Source organism: Pollachius pollachius (genome assembly GCF_949987615.1).
Source record: "Pollachius pollachius genome assembly, chromosome: 7".
Lineage (NCBI taxonomy): Eukaryota > Metazoa > Chordata > Actinopteri > Gadiformes > Gadidae > Pollachius > Pollachius pollachius.
In genome coordinates this window covers 442,671-461,023 of record NC_136940.1, presented here as the reverse complement: position 1 = coordinate 461,023, position 18,353 = coordinate 442,671, and the positions used below count along the sequence as shown (strand labels likewise).

At 46.6% G+C, this 18,353-nt stretch overlaps 2 protein-coding genes across 5 annotated transcripts; one reads left to right on the top strand and one right to left on the bottom strand.

Moving 5' to 3' along the window:
* ier5 (immediate early response 5) lies at positions 1–1,278 on the top strand. The gene is given in 3 exon segments (XM_079740469.1): positions 1–411; positions 413–647; positions 649–1,278. Coding segments are annotated over 3 exon segments (747 nt in total). The 5' UTR covers positions 1–148; the 3' UTR covers positions 898–1,278.
* Positions 1,279–10,882: 9,604 nt separating this feature from the next.
* elavl1b (ELAV like RNA binding protein 1b) lies at positions 10,883–18,034 on the bottom strand. 4 transcript variants are annotated; one of them, XM_079740460.1, is made up of 8 exons: positions 17,985–18,034; positions 17,340–17,418; positions 16,417–16,476; positions 16,028–16,211; positions 14,660–14,763; positions 14,110–14,278; positions 12,565–12,790; positions 10,883–11,710 (listed from the first exon to the last, which is right to left on the bottom strand). In XM_079740460.1, exons 2-8 carry the CDS (start codon positions 17,373–17,375, stop codon positions 11,380–11,382), a joined length of 1,110 nt encoding a protein of 369 aa, XP_079596586.1. In that variant the 5' UTR covers positions 17,376–17,418; positions 17,985–18,034; the 3' UTR covers positions 10,883–11,379. The 4 variants fall into 4 exon arrangements, with proteins under 4 accessions (XP_079596586.1, XP_079596589.1, XP_079596587.1 ...); XM_079740463.1 differs by having other exon boundaries at positions 14,125–14,278; XM_079740461.1 differs by having other exon boundaries at positions 17,340–17,403; positions 17,985–18,022.
* Between the last annotated feature and the right edge of the window lie 319 nt (positions 18,035–18,353).

The window sequence follows — 18,353 nt, the reverse complement described above, 5'->3', positions numbered from 1 at the left end:
CGGAACAACAACAACGACGACACCGACGGCCTCGGCACATCCGGACTATTAACGGATATAGTCCCTCCCTCATTACCGACCACAACACGGACTGTACGAGACCTACCGACCGGAAGTACGGAAACAAAGACTCCTGGGTCTGGGTCCGATGGAGTACAGGGTGGAGGCGCACCGAGTCATGAGCCTCTCGCTCGGGAAGATCTACACCTCGCGCGTGCAGCGCGGCGGCGTCAAGCTGCACCGGAACTTGCTCGTGTCCCTCGTGCTGCGCTCCGCGCGCCACGTCTACCTCAGCGAATACTACGAGTGGGCGCGCGCGGAGGCGGCGGGGGGATACGGGGACCCGGACCAGGGAGACCCCCACCCGGACCCAGTTCCACCGGAGACCCCGCAAACCGGAGCAGCGGGGGGGGGAGGAGGACACCCCCAGCGAGGACCTCGAGGCGACGCGCGCTTTGCTCGCGCTGGACGGGTTCTCTCTCGCGCAGGAGACGGATGTGAAAGAGGCCTGCAGCCCCCCTGCGCGAAAGAGGCGGAGCGCCGAGGCCTCGGACGGACCCGCGAAGAGGACCCGCCGCGCCTCCGCGTCCTGCCCGCCGGGGGAAGGGAGCGAGGGGACCGGGCCGATCTCCGAGGGCCCCGGGACCGGGGGGGACGGTCACCGGGCCGATCTCCGAGGGCCCCGGGACCGGAGGGACGGTCACCGGGCCGATCTCCGAGGGCCCCGGGACCGAGGGGACGGTCACCGGGCTGATCTCCGTGTTCGGCTCGAGCTTCTCCGGTCTGCTGAGTAAGGACGCGGCGGCTCGCGACGAGGCGGGAGAGGAGAAGGTGCGCCGTGAGCCGCGGCTGCGCAGCATGGCGCCGCCCTGGTCTCCCGCCATAGCGGCCTTCTAGACCCTCGTCCAGCTCGAGGGGGGTTTGGTTCGAGTCTCGCAGGGACCGGCGGGTCTACAGGACAGACCGGAACAGGTCAGAGGAACACGGAAGTGTTCGGAGACCACGTGGCCGCCGCGAGCCGCCGTTAGGCGGCAGATGGTCCCGGGAGAAGCCCCCGGTACCGGAGCTGGGTTCCGGTGGTCCCGGGGGTCGTCCGTCGCACCGGGACGGAATGCCGTGTGGTGGTCCGGTGACGTCATTTCTTGACGTGGATGACTGCTCTTTGTTTGGGTTCAGACCGCTCGTGATGTTGTCGTGTATATATGACGTCCGACGTGACGCGCTTTGGTGCTAAGCACGTGATGTAAACAATAACAATAAAGTATTTATTCTACTCTATTGTGCTCTGGTTCTCTACTCTGGTCCTCTACTGATGCCCCACCCCCCGGGGTCCTAGTTGGCCGCGGGCCGCTTCTTGGAAACATCAGAACATACACTGTGTACTATAGCAGTACTGTGTATTATACTAATGCAATAGCAGTACTGTGTGTATTATACTAGTACTATAGCAGTACTGTGTATTATACTAATACTGTAGCAGTACTGTGTATTATACTAATGCTATAGCAGTACTGTGTGTATTATACTAGAACTATAGCAGTACTGTGTATTATGCTAGTACTATAGCAGTACTGTGTATTATACTAGTACTGTAGCAGTACTGTGTGTATTATACTAGTACTATAGCAGTACTGTGGTTTATACTAGTACTGTAGCAGTACTGTGTATTATACTAGTACTACAGCAGTACTGTGTGTATTATACTGGTACTATATCAGTACTGTGTATTATACTGGTACTATATCAGTACTGTGTGTATTATACTGGTACTATATCAGTACTGTGTGTATTATACTGGTACTATATCAGTACTGTGTGTTTTGAGAGACCAGTTAAAGCAGGATCATCATCCCCCCCTCAGGAATCCCAGGGGAGGAGTCAGGGTCATAGGGGGAGGAGTCACGGTCACATGACTCCGGGTCGGCCTCCCACAGCCCTCCATCTGCAGCTCTGCTCCCGCAGACAGCAGGGCTGGGACGGGGGGAGGGGTGTGTTTGTGTCTGTGGTATGTGTGTTGGGGGGGGCTCTCTCTTTTCACATTCCAAGACCAGGGTCATCCAGTTCCCTCTGTCTGTCTGTCTCTAACTGATCACCGCGTATCTCCAGGTAGAGCTAATGTAGGTCATCTAAACCTTTAGAGACCACATATATATATATATATAAACGTGTGCATATGCATACATGTAAGGTTACACCTATACATTTAAATATATATATTATATATATGGACACATGTCTGTCCCCTCCCATACAACAATAGCCTGGTGTCAGACAGACCTCCCCTCCCCCATATATTGAACCCCTGCTGAGGCAGCAGCTGTCACCCCCCCCCAGGGTCTGGTGGTACCCATGACGACAGCGGGGGGGTGTTACCCAGCAGCTGTGTTTGTGTGTCTGTGTGTGTCTTCTTGGCGACCAAAGCCCCCTGTGCTCTGATAACACATTGAGAGACCTCTTTCACCTCGACCAGGATTGTTCTTTCCTGCTGATTTTGTTCCATTGAACCATCAATGAGGTTCTTCTGTTCTGAACCGGGGTATTAGGAGCGTTCTCTAACAGTGGCTGCACCGCGCCGCACAACCAACGGACCGACCAACGCTCACGCTAGAAGCGCCCCCTTCTGGCGGTGTACAGAACACGCTTTATAGTTTGCATATCAATATTAATATCCACATTTCAACGACTGTATTAATAGACAGTTATACGTATGTACCCGTTACCAGCATGATGTGCCAAGTAGCATTGTTAAAGCCGTAGAAAGCATCTGCCATTTCATATTTTTGTACAATATATTGTAAATATGTTGCAAATGGGCTTTTGTGATATTAATCCAAAATAAATCTACACACTAAATGCATTTAATGTTTATGAATATTGTTTCATTGTTTTCATTCATCTAGAATTCACTATTCAGAATATTTTTGGTTGTTGTCAAATGAAACATAAGGGGTAACACTGTCGCTGTTCATCGGTTGTCCTCAAAACATATATAAGGCATGGTCGTCGAATAAAACGTAAGGGGTAGCACTGTCGTTTTTTATCGCTCGTCAAATAAAACGTGAGCTGTAAAACTGTTGTTTTTTATGTCTTCAGCAAAAAATACATAAGGGGTAAAAGTGTCGTTTTTTATCACTTGTCAAATAAAGCATAAGGGGTAACACTGTGGCTTTTATCGGTCGTCAGCAAAAAAACATAATGGGTAAGACTGGCGTTTTTTATTGGTTGTCTTCAAATAAAACTTGAAGACAACCAATATTTGGATCACCTGACCCAAATATATATATATATATATATATATATATATATATATATATATGTGTGTACCAAACGTTTCAATCGCTCAGAGTGAGTTTTTTTTTTTTAATTTGGACTGTGTCTCTTAAAGAGTAAAACCAGTTATTTTAAAATTAGTTTTTCTCAAAACTGTTGTTTTTTATCGGTTGTCTTCAAATAAAACTTAAGGGGTTAGACTGTTTTTTTTTACCAGTTGTCGTCGAATAAAACCTAAGGGGTAATACTGTTGCTTTTTATCGTTGTCTAATAAACGTAAGGGGTAGCACTGTTGTTTTGTATTGCTTGTCGTCAACTAAATCGTAAGGAGCTACACTGTCTTTTTTTATTGGTCATCAGCAAAAAAAACATAATGGGTAACACTTTACCTTTTTATTGGTTGTCGTCAAATAGAGGTAATACTGTGGTAATTTAATCGGTCGTCAGCAAAAAATACATAAGGGGTTACACTGTCGTTTTTTATCGCTAGTCAAATAAAACGTAAGGGGTAACACTGTCATTTTTTATCGGCCGTCAGCAAAAAAACATAATGGGTAGGACTGTCACTTTTTATCGGTCGTCTTCAAATAAAACTTAAGGGGTAACACTGTCGCTGTTTATTGCTCATCATGAAAAAAACATAAGTGGTAACAATGTCGCTTTTATCTTTTGTCGCGTTCTTTAAGAAAGTAGTCCAATCCGGATCGCTTTTAACTCACTTTATTTGTTAAAGTATTTTGGTATGGTAAATATGAAGCAAAAGGAGGGGAATTGTATGGACACGCGTGTGAGCAACAAACAGCAGGACTCTGTACCTAACTCCCTAGTATGGACTGCCGGATGTTTCTGATTTAGTTGGCTCCAGGCCCTGCTTTAATACTGAATAGGCGTGGCCTATGTGTCGTATTGGCTCCGCCCTCCTCACCTGTCTAAAGGTGCTGCCATCTGTGGTTGGAGTAGTTATTGGAGCTTATATGTCGGGTCCTGCCCCCCTTGTGGCTATGTATAGTAATTACAGCTTATGTGTTCGATCCTTCTTCCTAGTGGCTATGTGTGGTAATTACAGCTTATGTGTTCGATCAAACTTCCTAGTGGCTATGTATGGTAATTACAGCTTATGTGTTTGATCCTTCTTCCTAGTGGCTATGTGTGGTAATTACAGCTTATGTGTTCGATCCTACTTCCTAGTGGCTATGTATGGTAATTACAGCTTATGTGTTCGATCCTACTTCCTAGTGGCTATGTATGGTAATTACGGCTTATGTGTTCAATACTACTTCCTAGTGGCTATGTGTGGGCAGCTTATGTGTTTAAAATAACACTTTCGTGATGAATAAAACGTAAGGGGTAACACTGCTGTTTTTCATCGGCCGTCAGCAAAAAAGACATTAAGGGGTAACACTGTCGATTTTTATCGCTCGTCGTCAAATAAAACGTAAGGGGTAACACTGCCATTTTTCATCGGCCGTCAGCAAATAAAACATAAGGGGTAAAACTGTTGCTTTTTATCGCTTGCTTTGAAAAAAAGCATAAGGGGTAACACTGTCGTTTTACATTGGTTGTCAGCAAAAAAAAACATAATTGGTAGGACTGTCGTTTTTTATCAGTTTTCGTCAAATAAAACGTAAGGGGTAACACTGTCATTTTTTATCGCTCGTTGTCAAATAAATTATTATTTTATTATAAGGCTAACTGTTGCTTTTTATCGCTTGCTTTGAAAAAAAGCATAAAGGGTAACACTGCCGTTTTTCATTGTCCGTCAGCAAAAAATAAATAAGGGGTAACACACGTTTTTTTTATCGCCGTCAAATAAAGCGTAAGGGGTAACACTGTCGTTTTTTTATCGGCCGTCAGCAAAAAAACATAATGGGTAGCACTGTCACTTTTTATCGGTCGTCTTCAAATAAAACTTAAGGGGTAACACTGTCGCTGTTTATTGCTCATCATGAAAAAAACATAAGTGGTAACAATGTCGCTTTTATCTTTTGTCGCGTTCTTTAAGAAAGTAGTCCAATCCGGATCGCTTTTAACTCACTTTATTTGTTAAAGTATTTCGGTATGGTAACTATGAAGCAAAAGGAGGGGAATTGTATGGACACGCGTGTGAGCGACAAACAGCAGGACTCTGTACCTAACTCCCTAGTATGGACTGCCGGATGTTTCTGATCTCGTTGGCTCAGCATAAAACACATAAGGCGTAACACTGTAGTTTTTATCGGTCTTAATGAAAAAATACATAAGGGGTAACTGTTGGTCGTTTTTTATCGCATGTTGTCAAATAAACTGTTGCTTTTTATCTTTTGTGATAAAGAAACGTAAGGGCTAACACTGTCGTTTTTTGCACTTATTATTACACTGCACTTATTGAAGGTACTTAATTGTGTAGCATCTACAGTAGCTGCTATCGCTGCTTTACACGGGGAATGGGTTAGCCTAGCGATTGTAATGCTTGCACTTGGTTCTATGAACACCTTTACTGTACCGACAGCGATATATTGTTTCACTTCTATGACAAATGTACTTATTGTAACAAATGCACTTATTGTAAGTCGCTTTGGATAAAAGCGTCTGCTAAATGCCCTAAATGTAAATGTAAATGTAAATGTTTTTCATCGGTCGTCAGCAAATAAAACGTAATGGGTAACACTTTCATTTTTTATCGGTTATCAGCATAAAAACATCTGTCGTTTTTTATCGGTCTTCAGGAAAAAAGACATAAGGGGTAACACTGTCGTTTTTTATCGCTTGTTGTCAAATAAAGAGGGTAACAATGTCGTTTTTTATCGGTCGTCGGCAACAAAAACATAAGAGGTGAAGCGGCCGTTTTTCAGCGGCCGCTTCTGAGAGCGGATAAATCCGGACAACTCGCGTCTTGAAATATAGATAGATTTATTTGTTCCCTTCTTACTAAAAATGCAAACAAAGATGTCCCTATCGCATTCACGCGGTTGAAAAATTGTTTGCCACTTCCGCTCCACCTGGTCATAGGTAACCTATCAATATATTTGACATCTGTCATTCAGATCGTAAGACGTCACGCTCAACTGGCCAGACAGATCACGGCAGTCAATCTGATTTTAAACATAGAATTACGTAATTGTAAACCATAATTCACCATACTTTTAAACCATATTTCATAAACTTAAATGTTATGATTATTTCAATAGTGTTATCAATCTTAATCACTCAAAATAATTTGCAAACATAAATATCAAAATGTCTCCAAAAAGGGTTAACACTGTCCGTTTTTATCACTCATCGCCAAATAAATTATTATTTTATTATAAGGCTAACTGTCGCTTTTTATCGCTTGCTTTGAAGAAAAGCATAAAGGGTAACACTGCCGTTTTTCATCGTCCGTCAGCAAAAAAAAAGACATAAGAGGTAACTGTCGTTTTTTATCAGTTGTTAAATAAAATGTAAGGGTTATTTTTTATCGGCCGTCAGCAAAAAAGACATAAGGGTAAGACTGGCGTTTTTTATCAGTAGTCGTCAAATAAAACATAAGGGGTAAGACTGTAGTTTTTATCGCTCGTTGTCAAATAAAGCGTAAGGGGTAACACTGTCGTTTTTTATCGGTCATCTTGAAAAAAACATAATGGGTAAGACTCTAGGTTTTTAACAGTTGTCAAATAAAGCTTAAGGGGTAACACTGTTGCTTTTTATTGGTCGGCCAAATGAACCTGCCCTTTTTTTATCACTCGTCGTCAAATAAAAATTATGGGGTAACAATGTCGCTTTTCATCCGAGCCACCAAGAAAGGCGAAACCTTTGAAGGGGGTGGCGGGTGGGTTCTGCTGACTCTTGAGGAGGACCCTTCCTGGGGGGGATTCGAACCCGAGTGCACTGAGTGTTAATACCTCTGCACCACCAAATAAAATTGTAAGGTCAAGTATAACTTAATATCTTCGGAAGTTATGCTTGGCCTTACAATTGGTAAAAGAAATAGATTGTAATCAAACTGAATATGTTGGTGAGTGACCACCGCCACCACCAGCCTCTGTGTTGTATGTGGACTCGAACCGGGGTCTACAGTGTTGACCAACTCTCTTGCCACTGCACCTAACCCTAACCCTAACTCTACAGGAAATCCTTTGAAGTTATACTAGACATTACAGTGTTACCCCTTATGTTTTTTTTCATGACGAGCGATAAAAAGTGACGCTTTCAACCCTTACGTTTTATTTGACGGCCGATAAAAAGTGACAGTGTTACCCCTTATGTTTTATTTGACGACGAACGATAAAAAACAAGTTATACCCCTTATGTTTTATTTGACGACGACCGATAAAAAACGACAGTGTTACCCTTTACGTTTTATATGTGTGTGTGTGTGTATGGTGAGGTGTGTGTCACAACACCACCCCCTGGTGGACATAAACACGATAGCATCTTTTAAGAGACGCCGGCTGGAGCGTAGGAGCATGTGTGTGTGTGCGTGTGTGTTTTAGTATGTTACCCATCATAACAGTTAGTCTCACACGGGAATGAAACACTCCCGTATTCTGAGGGTCACCCGGTTGGTTCCTTGTTAATTAGAACTAGTGAAGTTCTCCCCTTGTCCTTCAGGAGGGGCGAAGTTTTGTCACTCTGAGACTATACGCACACACATATATAAAAAACAAACTATAACCCTAAAAGTAAAGAGAAAACCCTAAAACCCTAAAACGAATATTATACCCTAAAACTATTATTACCCTTACACATTATCACTGTGTTTGCGCCACTTAAAATACGTCCCTACAAGTGCCAAGACTCTGTTTGCATGGAGCAGAGGATGAAGAAAAGACAAGGAGACGCTGATCAAACATTTGTTTCATTAAGAGCCCTGAAGGGGTTTCACAGGTTCACAGGCACGGTGCGGCTTGCAATCCGTCTTTAATCACTTTACATCCACAGGAACAACGGAGACCCCTGGAACAGGGGTCACCCCCAAACACTTTATACATGTAGAAATGTAAGTACATTTAAAACGAACCATATTGTGTCTCAATAGGCACTCACAGCATGAGCCAATCATTATTTCCCCAAATATGTATCCCTGATCTCAATTAATCTGCCAAAGCAAGAACTACACACAGATAAATGTCAATAAACATAAACAGCCAATAGTATACACGTATACTTTATACCATTCTTAAGACCCAACATAGATTTAAAATAAACATGTATTGAGTGAACGCGTCAAAATGGTGGCAGGGTGTCCAGGAAACAATGAGGCCCCAAAGAACACCTCCAAGGAGCACCTCCACCTCCAAGGACCACCTCCACCTCCAAGGACCACCTCCAATGACCACCTCCACCTCCAAGGACCACCTCCACCTCCAATGACCTCCTCCACCTCCAAGGACCACCTCCACCTCCAATGACCACCTCCACCTCCATCTCCTATGACCACCTCCACCTCCAAGGACCACCTCCACCTCCAAGGACCACCTCCACCTCCAATGACCACCTCCACCTCCAAGGACCACCTCCACCTCCACCTCCAATGACCACCTCCACCTCCATCTCCAATGACCACCTCCACCTCCAAGGACCACCTCCACCTCCACCTCCAATGACCTCCATCTTCTCCGGAGATCTCTGGGATTCAGACAGCATGCTGTGAGCGAAGCCTCGTCTTCATCACTTGAAGAAGGGTCCTCTGAGCTTGGTCTACACCTGGTCTCTCTTGGCCTGCCGCGCCCTCAGGTAGGCCTTCAGCTTGTCTGAGGTGGGCTGACCCCCAGTCCGCGGTCCCCCTGCACAGAGGTCAGGGGTCAGGGGAGGTCGTCCTCTGGTGCTCAACAGCTCTCGTCGTAAACGATGGTCACGGTTCTATTGGGTTCTCGTCGTAAATGTAGCGGTTCTATCGGATTTACCGTCGAAAACATTTAGCGGTTCTTGATCATAAACATTTAGCGGTTCTCGGTCATAAACATTTAGCGGTTCTTGATCATAAACATTTAGCGGTTCTCGGTCATAAACATCATGTCGTGGTTTTATCGGGTTCTCTTCATGAAGTTGATGGCCCCAGCGGGCAGACCTGGGTAGCAGCGGTTGAACCAGATCTTCCCCTTCCGGATGTTCCGGTCCTGCTCCCAGCCCAGCTCCGAGTGGAACGGAGCGTCGGCGCTGAACCTACGAGGAGGAGGAGGAGGAGGAGGAAGAGAGAGAGAGAGACAGAGTGAGAGAGTGAGTGAGTGTGATTTGATTCTGTCCTCACATGATGATGGCCAGGGTTAGATGGCCCAGATGTCCGTCTCCGGTCCGATTCCGTTTCCTTCCAGAATCTCGGGAGCTTTTGGAAGCACAATGTAAACTGACAGACAGACGTAACGCATCTTCATAAACACGACAGGACATTTTTCTGTTGATACAGAAAAATTAATTGAAAAAAACGATAATGAGAATGGTGAACGATTGATGAGAATCAAAATATGTGGTGGGGTTGGTTAGGGTGAGCTAGTTCCTTCCATCTCCCGTCAGCGTACCTTTGCTGCTGCATTCTGTTGAAGGCGTGACGGACAGAAAGATGGGATTATAACCCGTTTTAGTGTATGTCAGTTTACGTTTCCAAATTTGGATTCCAAAATGTGATTTTTTTCATGAACTTTTATACTTCATGGAAAAAATCTATAATATATAATATAAAAAATGATATTCATAAACATATCAGTATGTCCTTGCCTTTGTTTTCAGCCAGCCCCTGGAAGTGCTCTATGTGGACGGCCTGCCCGGGGTGAAGGGCTGAGCGGAGCCCAGGTCCACGATCTTCAGCTGGTTCTGCTCGTTCCCCAGCACGTTGTCCCACTTCAGGTCCAGGTGGACCAGCCAGCGGCCGTGCAGGTAGTCTAGCGCCCAGGATCTGGACCAGCAGGTCGTCAATTGTTCCGTCAATTGTTACATATCGAATATTTTCAATGTTATATTTCGTAGGTTTTGCCTTTGCCATTTACCGCCTCCTCAAAAAGATGAAACACAAAGGACCCTGACATGTACAAGGCTGGTTGTACATTTGTGTTGTTGATACTCTCATGGCCCTTTGACCCTTACAAGATGTTCCCAGTGCTACATGATGCAATGTGTAAGGAAACATTCACTTTAAGATACTGTACATGTACCATATTTACCATTTATAATCTTTATTCAAGCAATTGATTAATTTAATGTTATTTAATTAAAAACAAAATCAAAAAAATGTTTTTACCTAAGAGTCTACTCATGCATAGTTATATTTATTTATTAATTATAAAAATAAAAATATTTCAAGAAACCTGACACTTTACCTCCAGCGGGGGGGCAGAGACTGCCTCCATCCAGGGCTGTGGGTAGGGTTATCCCCCATTCAAATGGACTAATGTGCATATAGTCTGATTATCTTGGTCACGTGTTGGATCGTTTGCTTCCATTTTTACAAGAAACTTAGCATTTTTTTTGTATTTGAGCCTTTTCTGGACATACCCCATGGCGGGGGGGTAAGCTGACCAGAGGTTATTATACTAGTACTATAGCAGTACTGTGTATTATACTAGTACTATAGCAGTACTGTGTATTATACTAGTACTATAGCAGTACTAGTACTATATAGGTCGGGAACCTCCAGAGTCAGAAGATACGGAAACACGACTTCAGTCAAAACGGTTTATTGATGTGTGTGTGTGGGGGGGGGGGGGGGAACCCCATATAGACAAGAGGAACACAACCCTCAGGGCGGGACCCCGACCCTCAGGGCGGAACCACAACCCTCAGGGCGGAACCCCAACCCTCAGGGCGGAACCACAACCCTCAGGGCGGAACCCCAACCCTCAGGGCGGAACCCCGACCCTCAGGGCGGAACCCGACCCTCAGGGCAGAACCACAACCCTCAGGGCGGAACCACAACCCTCAGGGCGGAACCACAACCCTCAGGGCGGAACCACAACCCTCAGGGCGGAACCACAACCCTCAGGGCGGAACCACAACCCTCAGGGTGGAACCCCAACTCTCAGCGCGGTCCGTCAAACAAATAGAAAAGGGCGTTGGTGATAAAAGCAAACCGAGGAACAACTAAAGAACTCAAAGCGTCTGTACAGCGCGTCCCGACAGGACAGGTGGACAGGGGGACGGGGGACGGGGGGGACAGGTCTACTTGGTGTGGCCCTTGCTGGTCTTGAAGGACACCTGGAGCGTCTTGTCCCCCATGCGGTAGCCGTCCAGGCTGCTGACGGCCATGGCCGCCTCCTCGTAGTTCAGCATGGTGACGAAGCCGAAGCCCTTGCACTTGTTGGTGTTGAAGTCGCGGATCACCTTGACGTTGGTGACGGCGCCGAACGGCCCGAACAGCTGCCACAGGATGCCCTCGTCGGCGTCCTGCCCCAGGTTGTAGATGAAGATGCACCAGCCGCCGGGGCAGTTCCCCGCCACGCCCCCCACCCCGCCCACGCCCGCCATGTGGTCCACGCCCATCGGGGAGAACCTGAGGAGGAGGGGCACAGGGAACTGGTTAGTGTACTGGGGGGGAGTTTAGTGGGTCCTACCTGGCCCTGGTGGGGGTACTGGTTAGTGTACTGGGGGGGAGTTTAGTGGGTCCTACCTGGCCCTGGTGGGGGTACTGGTTAGTGTACTGGGGGGGGAGTTTAGTGGGTCCTACCTGGCCCTGGTGGGGGTACTGGTTAGTGTACTGGGGGGGAGTTTAGTGGGTCCTACCTGGCCCTGGTGGGGGTACTGGTTAGTGTACTGGGGGGGAGTTTAGTGGGTCCTACCTGGCCCTGGTGGGGGTACTGGTTAGTGTACTGGGGGGGGAGTTTAGTGGGTCCTACCTGGCCCTGGTGGGGGTACTGGTTAGTGTACTGGGGGGTACTGTATGAAGGTAATAATGTAGCTGAAGTCTTTAGCATGTTGACACTAAAGTCACAAATGTGTAACAAACCCTGTGCATCACAACGTCACAGAGCCATGCACTGGACACTTCTGCTACAATCGTTCACACACCCGTGTTTCATAATCTCAGAACATGCACAAAATTTGTGCATTCGTAAAACCAAATGAAAAGAAAATGAAAATGCTCAATGAACATGTTCTCAGATTATGAAACACGGGTGTGTGAATGTGTTTTGCACCAACTGCGCTGCAATGATTTAAAGCAATAGAGTCAGGTGCATCACTCTTTGAAGTTTGATGCACAGAATAGGATTTGTGCACCTGTAACAAAGGACTTGTGAACTCTTAGCCCCTATTTTGTGTTTACACTGGTGGAAAAGATATTTACGACTTCAAATTTACTGTTACACATTTGTGATTTTAGTGTCCGCATGCTGAAGTACGACCCACCTGAAGCGCTGGGCCTGGTGGTGAACCGGCCCTCCGAAGCGGCGGGACTGGTTCTGGTAGAGCTGGGACAGCAGCTGGCACTTCTTGATCTGGTTGGGGTTGGCGGCGAACTTGACTGTGATTGGCTCAGAGGAGCCCTGGGGGACGTGACCGTTGAGGTCTTTGATGGCGTCCTCCGCCTCCGAGCGCTTGTCAAACCGGATGAAGGCCACGCCCCTAGACACGCCTACAGCACAGAGGGGAGGGGCTTCATCAACCACGAGGAACACTACATCACTATCACAGTCCTCTGGTGAACACTACATCACTATCACAGTGCTCTGGTGAACACTACATCACTATCACAGTGCTCTGGTGAACACTACATCACTATCACAGTGCTCTGGTGAACACTACATCACTATCACAGTGCTCTGGTGAACACTACATCACTATCACAGTGCTCTGGTGAACACTACATCACTATCACAGTGCTCTGGTGAACACTACATCACTATCACAGTGCTCTGGTGAACACTACATCACTATCACAGTGCTCTGGTGAACACTACATCACTATCACAGTGCTCTGGTGAACACTACATCACTATCACAGTGCTCTGGTGAACACTACATCACTATCACAGTGCTCTGGTGAACACTACATCACTATCACAGTGCTCTGGTGAACACTACATCACTATGATGGTACTCTTTTGAAAACAACTTTCAGCAGATCTTTGTAAAAGACGAGTCAGCCAATGTATTTAAGGCATCTCGCTCACTCAGGTATAAACACTCGGTATGTATAGACACAAGTGGATTCCCATTGACTTAATATTTATGAGACAAATATCTCAGAATAGAAGGTTTCAGGAATAAGTTAATAAAGCATTAAACATTCAAAGGTAAGTGGGGTGTGTACAGCAATAATAACAGGTTTGTATACTGGTGAGCAGACGTTTTGTACATGAAGGTAGTATGTGTCCAGATGAGAGTGTATACAGGTAAGGCATCCGCAGGTGTATTCACGTGCATGTCCATACAGGTATCTGCAAGTGGCGTGAACAGGTGTACCAGGAGCGTGTACAGGTGTATCAGGTGCGTGTCCAGGTGTATCAGGTGCGTGTCGAGGTGTATCAAGTGCGTGTCCAGGTGTATCAGGTGCGTGTCCAGGTGTATCAGGTGCGTGTACAGGTGTATCAGGTGCGTGTACAGGTGTATCAGGTGCGTGTACAGGTGTATCAGGTGCGTGTACAGGTGTATCAGGTGCGTGTACAGGTGTATCAGGAGCGTGTCCAGGTGTATCAGGAGCGTGTCCAGGTGTATCAGGAGCGTGTCCAGGTGTATCAGGTGCGTGTCCAGGTGTATCAGGTTCCTGTACAGGTGTATCAGGTGCGTGTCCAGGTGTATCAGGTGCGTGTCCAGGTGTATCAGGAGCGTGTCCAGGTGTATCAGGTGCGTGTACAGGTGTATCAGGTGCGTGTCCAGGTGTATCAGGTGCGTGTCCAGGTGTATCAGGTGCGTGTACAGGTGTAACAGGTGCGTGGCGGGGCTTGTACATACAGGTAGGGTGTGTACCTGAGGCCTGGTCCACCAGGACCCGGGAATTGATGATGCGTCCGTAGCGTGTGAACATGTCTTCCAGCTCCTGCTGGCTCAGCGTCTTGGGCAGCCCGCTAATGTACAAGTTAGCATCTTTAATGCTGTCAGAGCTGGGCCGCGCAAACGACACCTGGAGGGGAGAGCGGCCGTTAGTCCACCTCCACAGAGAACTCAACCGCCAACAAACAAATGATACTACGCAGAAAACACTGGAAATAAATAAAAATACAGTCAAAAAGAGGGTGACAAGATTGAGTAAAAAAATATTTGTGCAGTTTATCTACATTACCCATAATAATTCAAAGGTATTTCCCAAATCAATATTTCCATTAAATCAAATCAAACAGGTGAACAGGCGGTTGTGGTAAAACAAGGTTTAAGGAAACATCCGCGTAGTAAAATAACTGCGCAGTGGAGGTGGTGGCGTCGCTGCCCCCTGGCGGCCGGAGGGCTGGTGAGCGGGCTGCACATCCACAACCTCTTAACCAGAAGACAAAGTAGAAGACGTTACCTTGATAGTTTTAGACTGAAGCCTCAGGCCATTCAGGGTACTGATAGCCCTCTCTGCATCACTAGGGTTAACAAAGTTAACAAAGCCGTAGCCTAAACTGTGGCCTAGAGGAAAACAAAAAAACAAAACAACAAACAGCTGGAGCGACGCTCAGTGACTACATGCACACACCATTGATCCAGGTCACAGGAGGCGGGCTCTACGCTACACCCCCTCCTCCTGTGATTGGCTGCGGACTCGTTAACAATAAAACTTAAATAAAATACAGTGGAGAAAAAACAAAATGACATTTTCTGGCAGTATGTTGGTTTAAAAACACACCGAAATAAATAAACAAAAAGGAAAGCTGAAGACATCTGGAACAGTAAAAACACAGAAAACGACTCAGTCCAATTGTTCCAAATGAAAATAAAACACTTTCTCTTTTGACAACGGTGCGGACAAGACAAAACGTTAAAGAATACTGCCGGTACTACTAGCATCTGTGTAGCAGCGATGCTACAAGCCAGACATCGCCATGGCAATAGGTAACAGAGTACAGAGGACATTGGATTCACTGGTTAGCACCTCAACACCAGACTAAGCACCGCTAACATGAGGTGTTCAGTCCCTTAACCCAGCAGAGTACAGGTCAGGCAGACGGTAGTAGTACAAGCAGTATGGTAGTACCAGCTGTATGCTAGTACCAGCTGTATAGTAGTAATATCTCTTGGTCGTAGTACTTTGGTGATATAAGGGAATATCACGATTCAGACAGAATGGGGTTTTCTTCCAAAACAGGACAACTATAAGAGTACAGAGACTGTTATCCTGCAACGAATCAAACTGCTCATTTCCATACGCCAACCATAGAGCTAACCCTCTAGCCAACAGAGCTAACCCTCTAGCCAACAGAGCCAACCCTCTAGCCAACAGAGCTAACCCTCTAGCCAACAGAGCTAACCCACTAGCCAACAGAGGTAACCCTCTAGCCAACAGAGCTAACCCACTAGCCAACAGAGCTAACCCACTAGCCAACAGAGCTAACCCACTAGCCAACAGAGCTAACCCACTAGCCAACAACCATAGAGCAACCTCAAGCTAACATATGGGTACAATGCCAACATAGACCTAGTCTTCGCTAACCTAGATCTCGGTTTCATCATTAGCTATTCCTAACTAACCTAGCTCCCCTGTAGCCAGCCTAGCTACCCTGTAGCTAGCCTAGCTCCCCTGTAGCCAGCCTAGCTCCCCTGTAGCCAGCCTAGCTCCCCTGTAGCCAGTCTAGCTCCCCTGTAGCCAGCCTAGCTCCCCTGTAGCCAGCCTAGCTCCCCTGTAGCTAGCCTAGCTCCCCTGTAGCCTAGCTCCCCTGTAGCGAGCGCTCTTTACCTGCCACCTTGTCCTTGATGAGCTTGGCCGACTCCACATCTCCGATGGAGCTGAACAGCGAGTGCAGCTCCTCCTGGCTCATGTTCTGCGGCAAGTAGTTCACGATCAGGTTGGTCTTAGCGTCTTTCGCCTCATCCGACATGAGCTCCTCGTAGCCGTTATCGTACGACTCCTGCTGAGCCACCTGAACAACAACGCAGTTAGTTGGACAGAGGTTTATGGGGACAGATTGAGAGGACTTAAGGGGTCCACCATGTTGAAGTGAGGGGGTCTTAAGGGGTCCCCCATGATGAAGTGAGGGGGTCTTAAGGGGTCCCCCATGATGAAGTGAGGGGGTCTTAAGGGGTCCCCCATGATGAAGTGAGGGGGTCTTAAGGGGTCCAGCGTACCTTCATGTTTGCTCCTTTGTTGTGTTGGCTGTCGTTCTGTGAAGACTGCACCTCACAGACCTGAGGACAAACACAGGCCGTCACACACTGCAAGGCCTCTGAATGATCACACACAACCTCTGAATAAACACACAAACACACAACCTCTGAATAAACACACACAACCTCTGAATAATCACACACACAACCTCAGATAATCACACACAAACACTGAATAATTAGTGGAGCAAAGACCAACCTAGTACATAATGAGCAGACAGGTTAAGGTAACCAGCACTACTAATCCCGCGGCAGAGCTACACCCCACTACTAACCCCACCACTAACCCCACTACTTACCCCACCACTAACCCCACCGCAGAGCTACACACCACCACTAACCCCACTACTACCCCCACCACTAACCCAGTGCAGAGCTACACACCACCACTAACCCCACCACTAACCCCACCACTAACCCCACCACTAACCCAGTGCAGAGCTACACACCACTACTAACCCCACCACTACTAACCCCACCACTAACCCAGTGCAGAGCTACACACCACTACTAACCCCACCACTACTAACCCCACCACTAACCCAGTGCAGAGCTACACACCACTACTAACCCCACCACTACTAACCCCACCACTAACCCCACTACTAATCCCACGGCAGAGCTACACACCACCACTAACCCCACTACAGAGCTACACACCACCACTACCCCCACCACTAACCCAGTGCAGGGCTACACACCACTACTAACCCCACCACTAACCCAGTGCAGAGCTACACACCACTACTAACCCCACCACTAACCCAGTGCAGAGCTACACACCACTACTAACCCCACCACTAACCCAGTGCAGAGCTACACACCACTACTACCCCCACCGCAGAGCTACACACCACCCCTAACCCCACCCCCCCGAGACGTACCTTCAGGTACCGGATGTGTCCCCGTCTGACAGCCATGCTGATGATCAATGTTTTCCGTTGTAATCTGGAGAAGGGAACACTGAAATATAAAAATACAATACATAATGTATGCAACCAGTGAAAAATATATATACGTATTTACGCATATACACAGACGTATAAACCCACAGACATATATACCCACACTAAGATATGAACACACACATATACATACATATAAACACACACTCGCGCAGCCATGTATAATACACGCCAGCGTCACTAGCCTAGCATTATTAGCCTAGCTTCAGTAGCACACAATGGCCTCCCAGCGCAGTGGTTTCGAGGTTATAACTCACGTACTTGAACAAAGAATGTCTCGTTGTTCGGGTAGTTTCCAAGGTATAAAACCAGCACTAACAATTACAAGAACGAAATATGTTAAAATAACGAAATAAAGTAACGAGCTGCTTACTGCGCATGCGGACCGCATGCGGCTAAGCTACACCACCGTTCTTGCTAGCTTTTGTTCGGCTATAAATGCTTCCGTCTCCTTGACTAACCTCCAAATACTGTCTTTAAACTACGTGCTGTGACGCTGAGGCAAAACTTCGGCAATATAACATACGTGAAATCGTAAAAAACCGCGAGGAAATGGAGCCTTACCTTCCGTTCAAACACGAAGCGTCACTAGCAGCGGGAGTTGCTTCCGGTCGCTGCCGTCCTCTTCCGATCCCGCCTTCTTTCCGTTTCTCCATTGTGATTGGTGGATTCCAAACTGATGGACAGCTTAAGCTTTCTGTTGTAAATGATTGAAATGTAATTTTTAATAATATATATTATTATCTATAATATATACAATATATATTTGTAAATTTCAATACTGCACATACAAGGAAAGTGACTTGGTGATAATTGTAATCACAATAATCACCACTAATGTCTTAATAAGTTACCTAGTAATTAGTTGAGTCTAGGAGACATGTCACATATTTGTTGCGGTTCACTGGAGTAATTCAGAAAGGAGTGCACGAG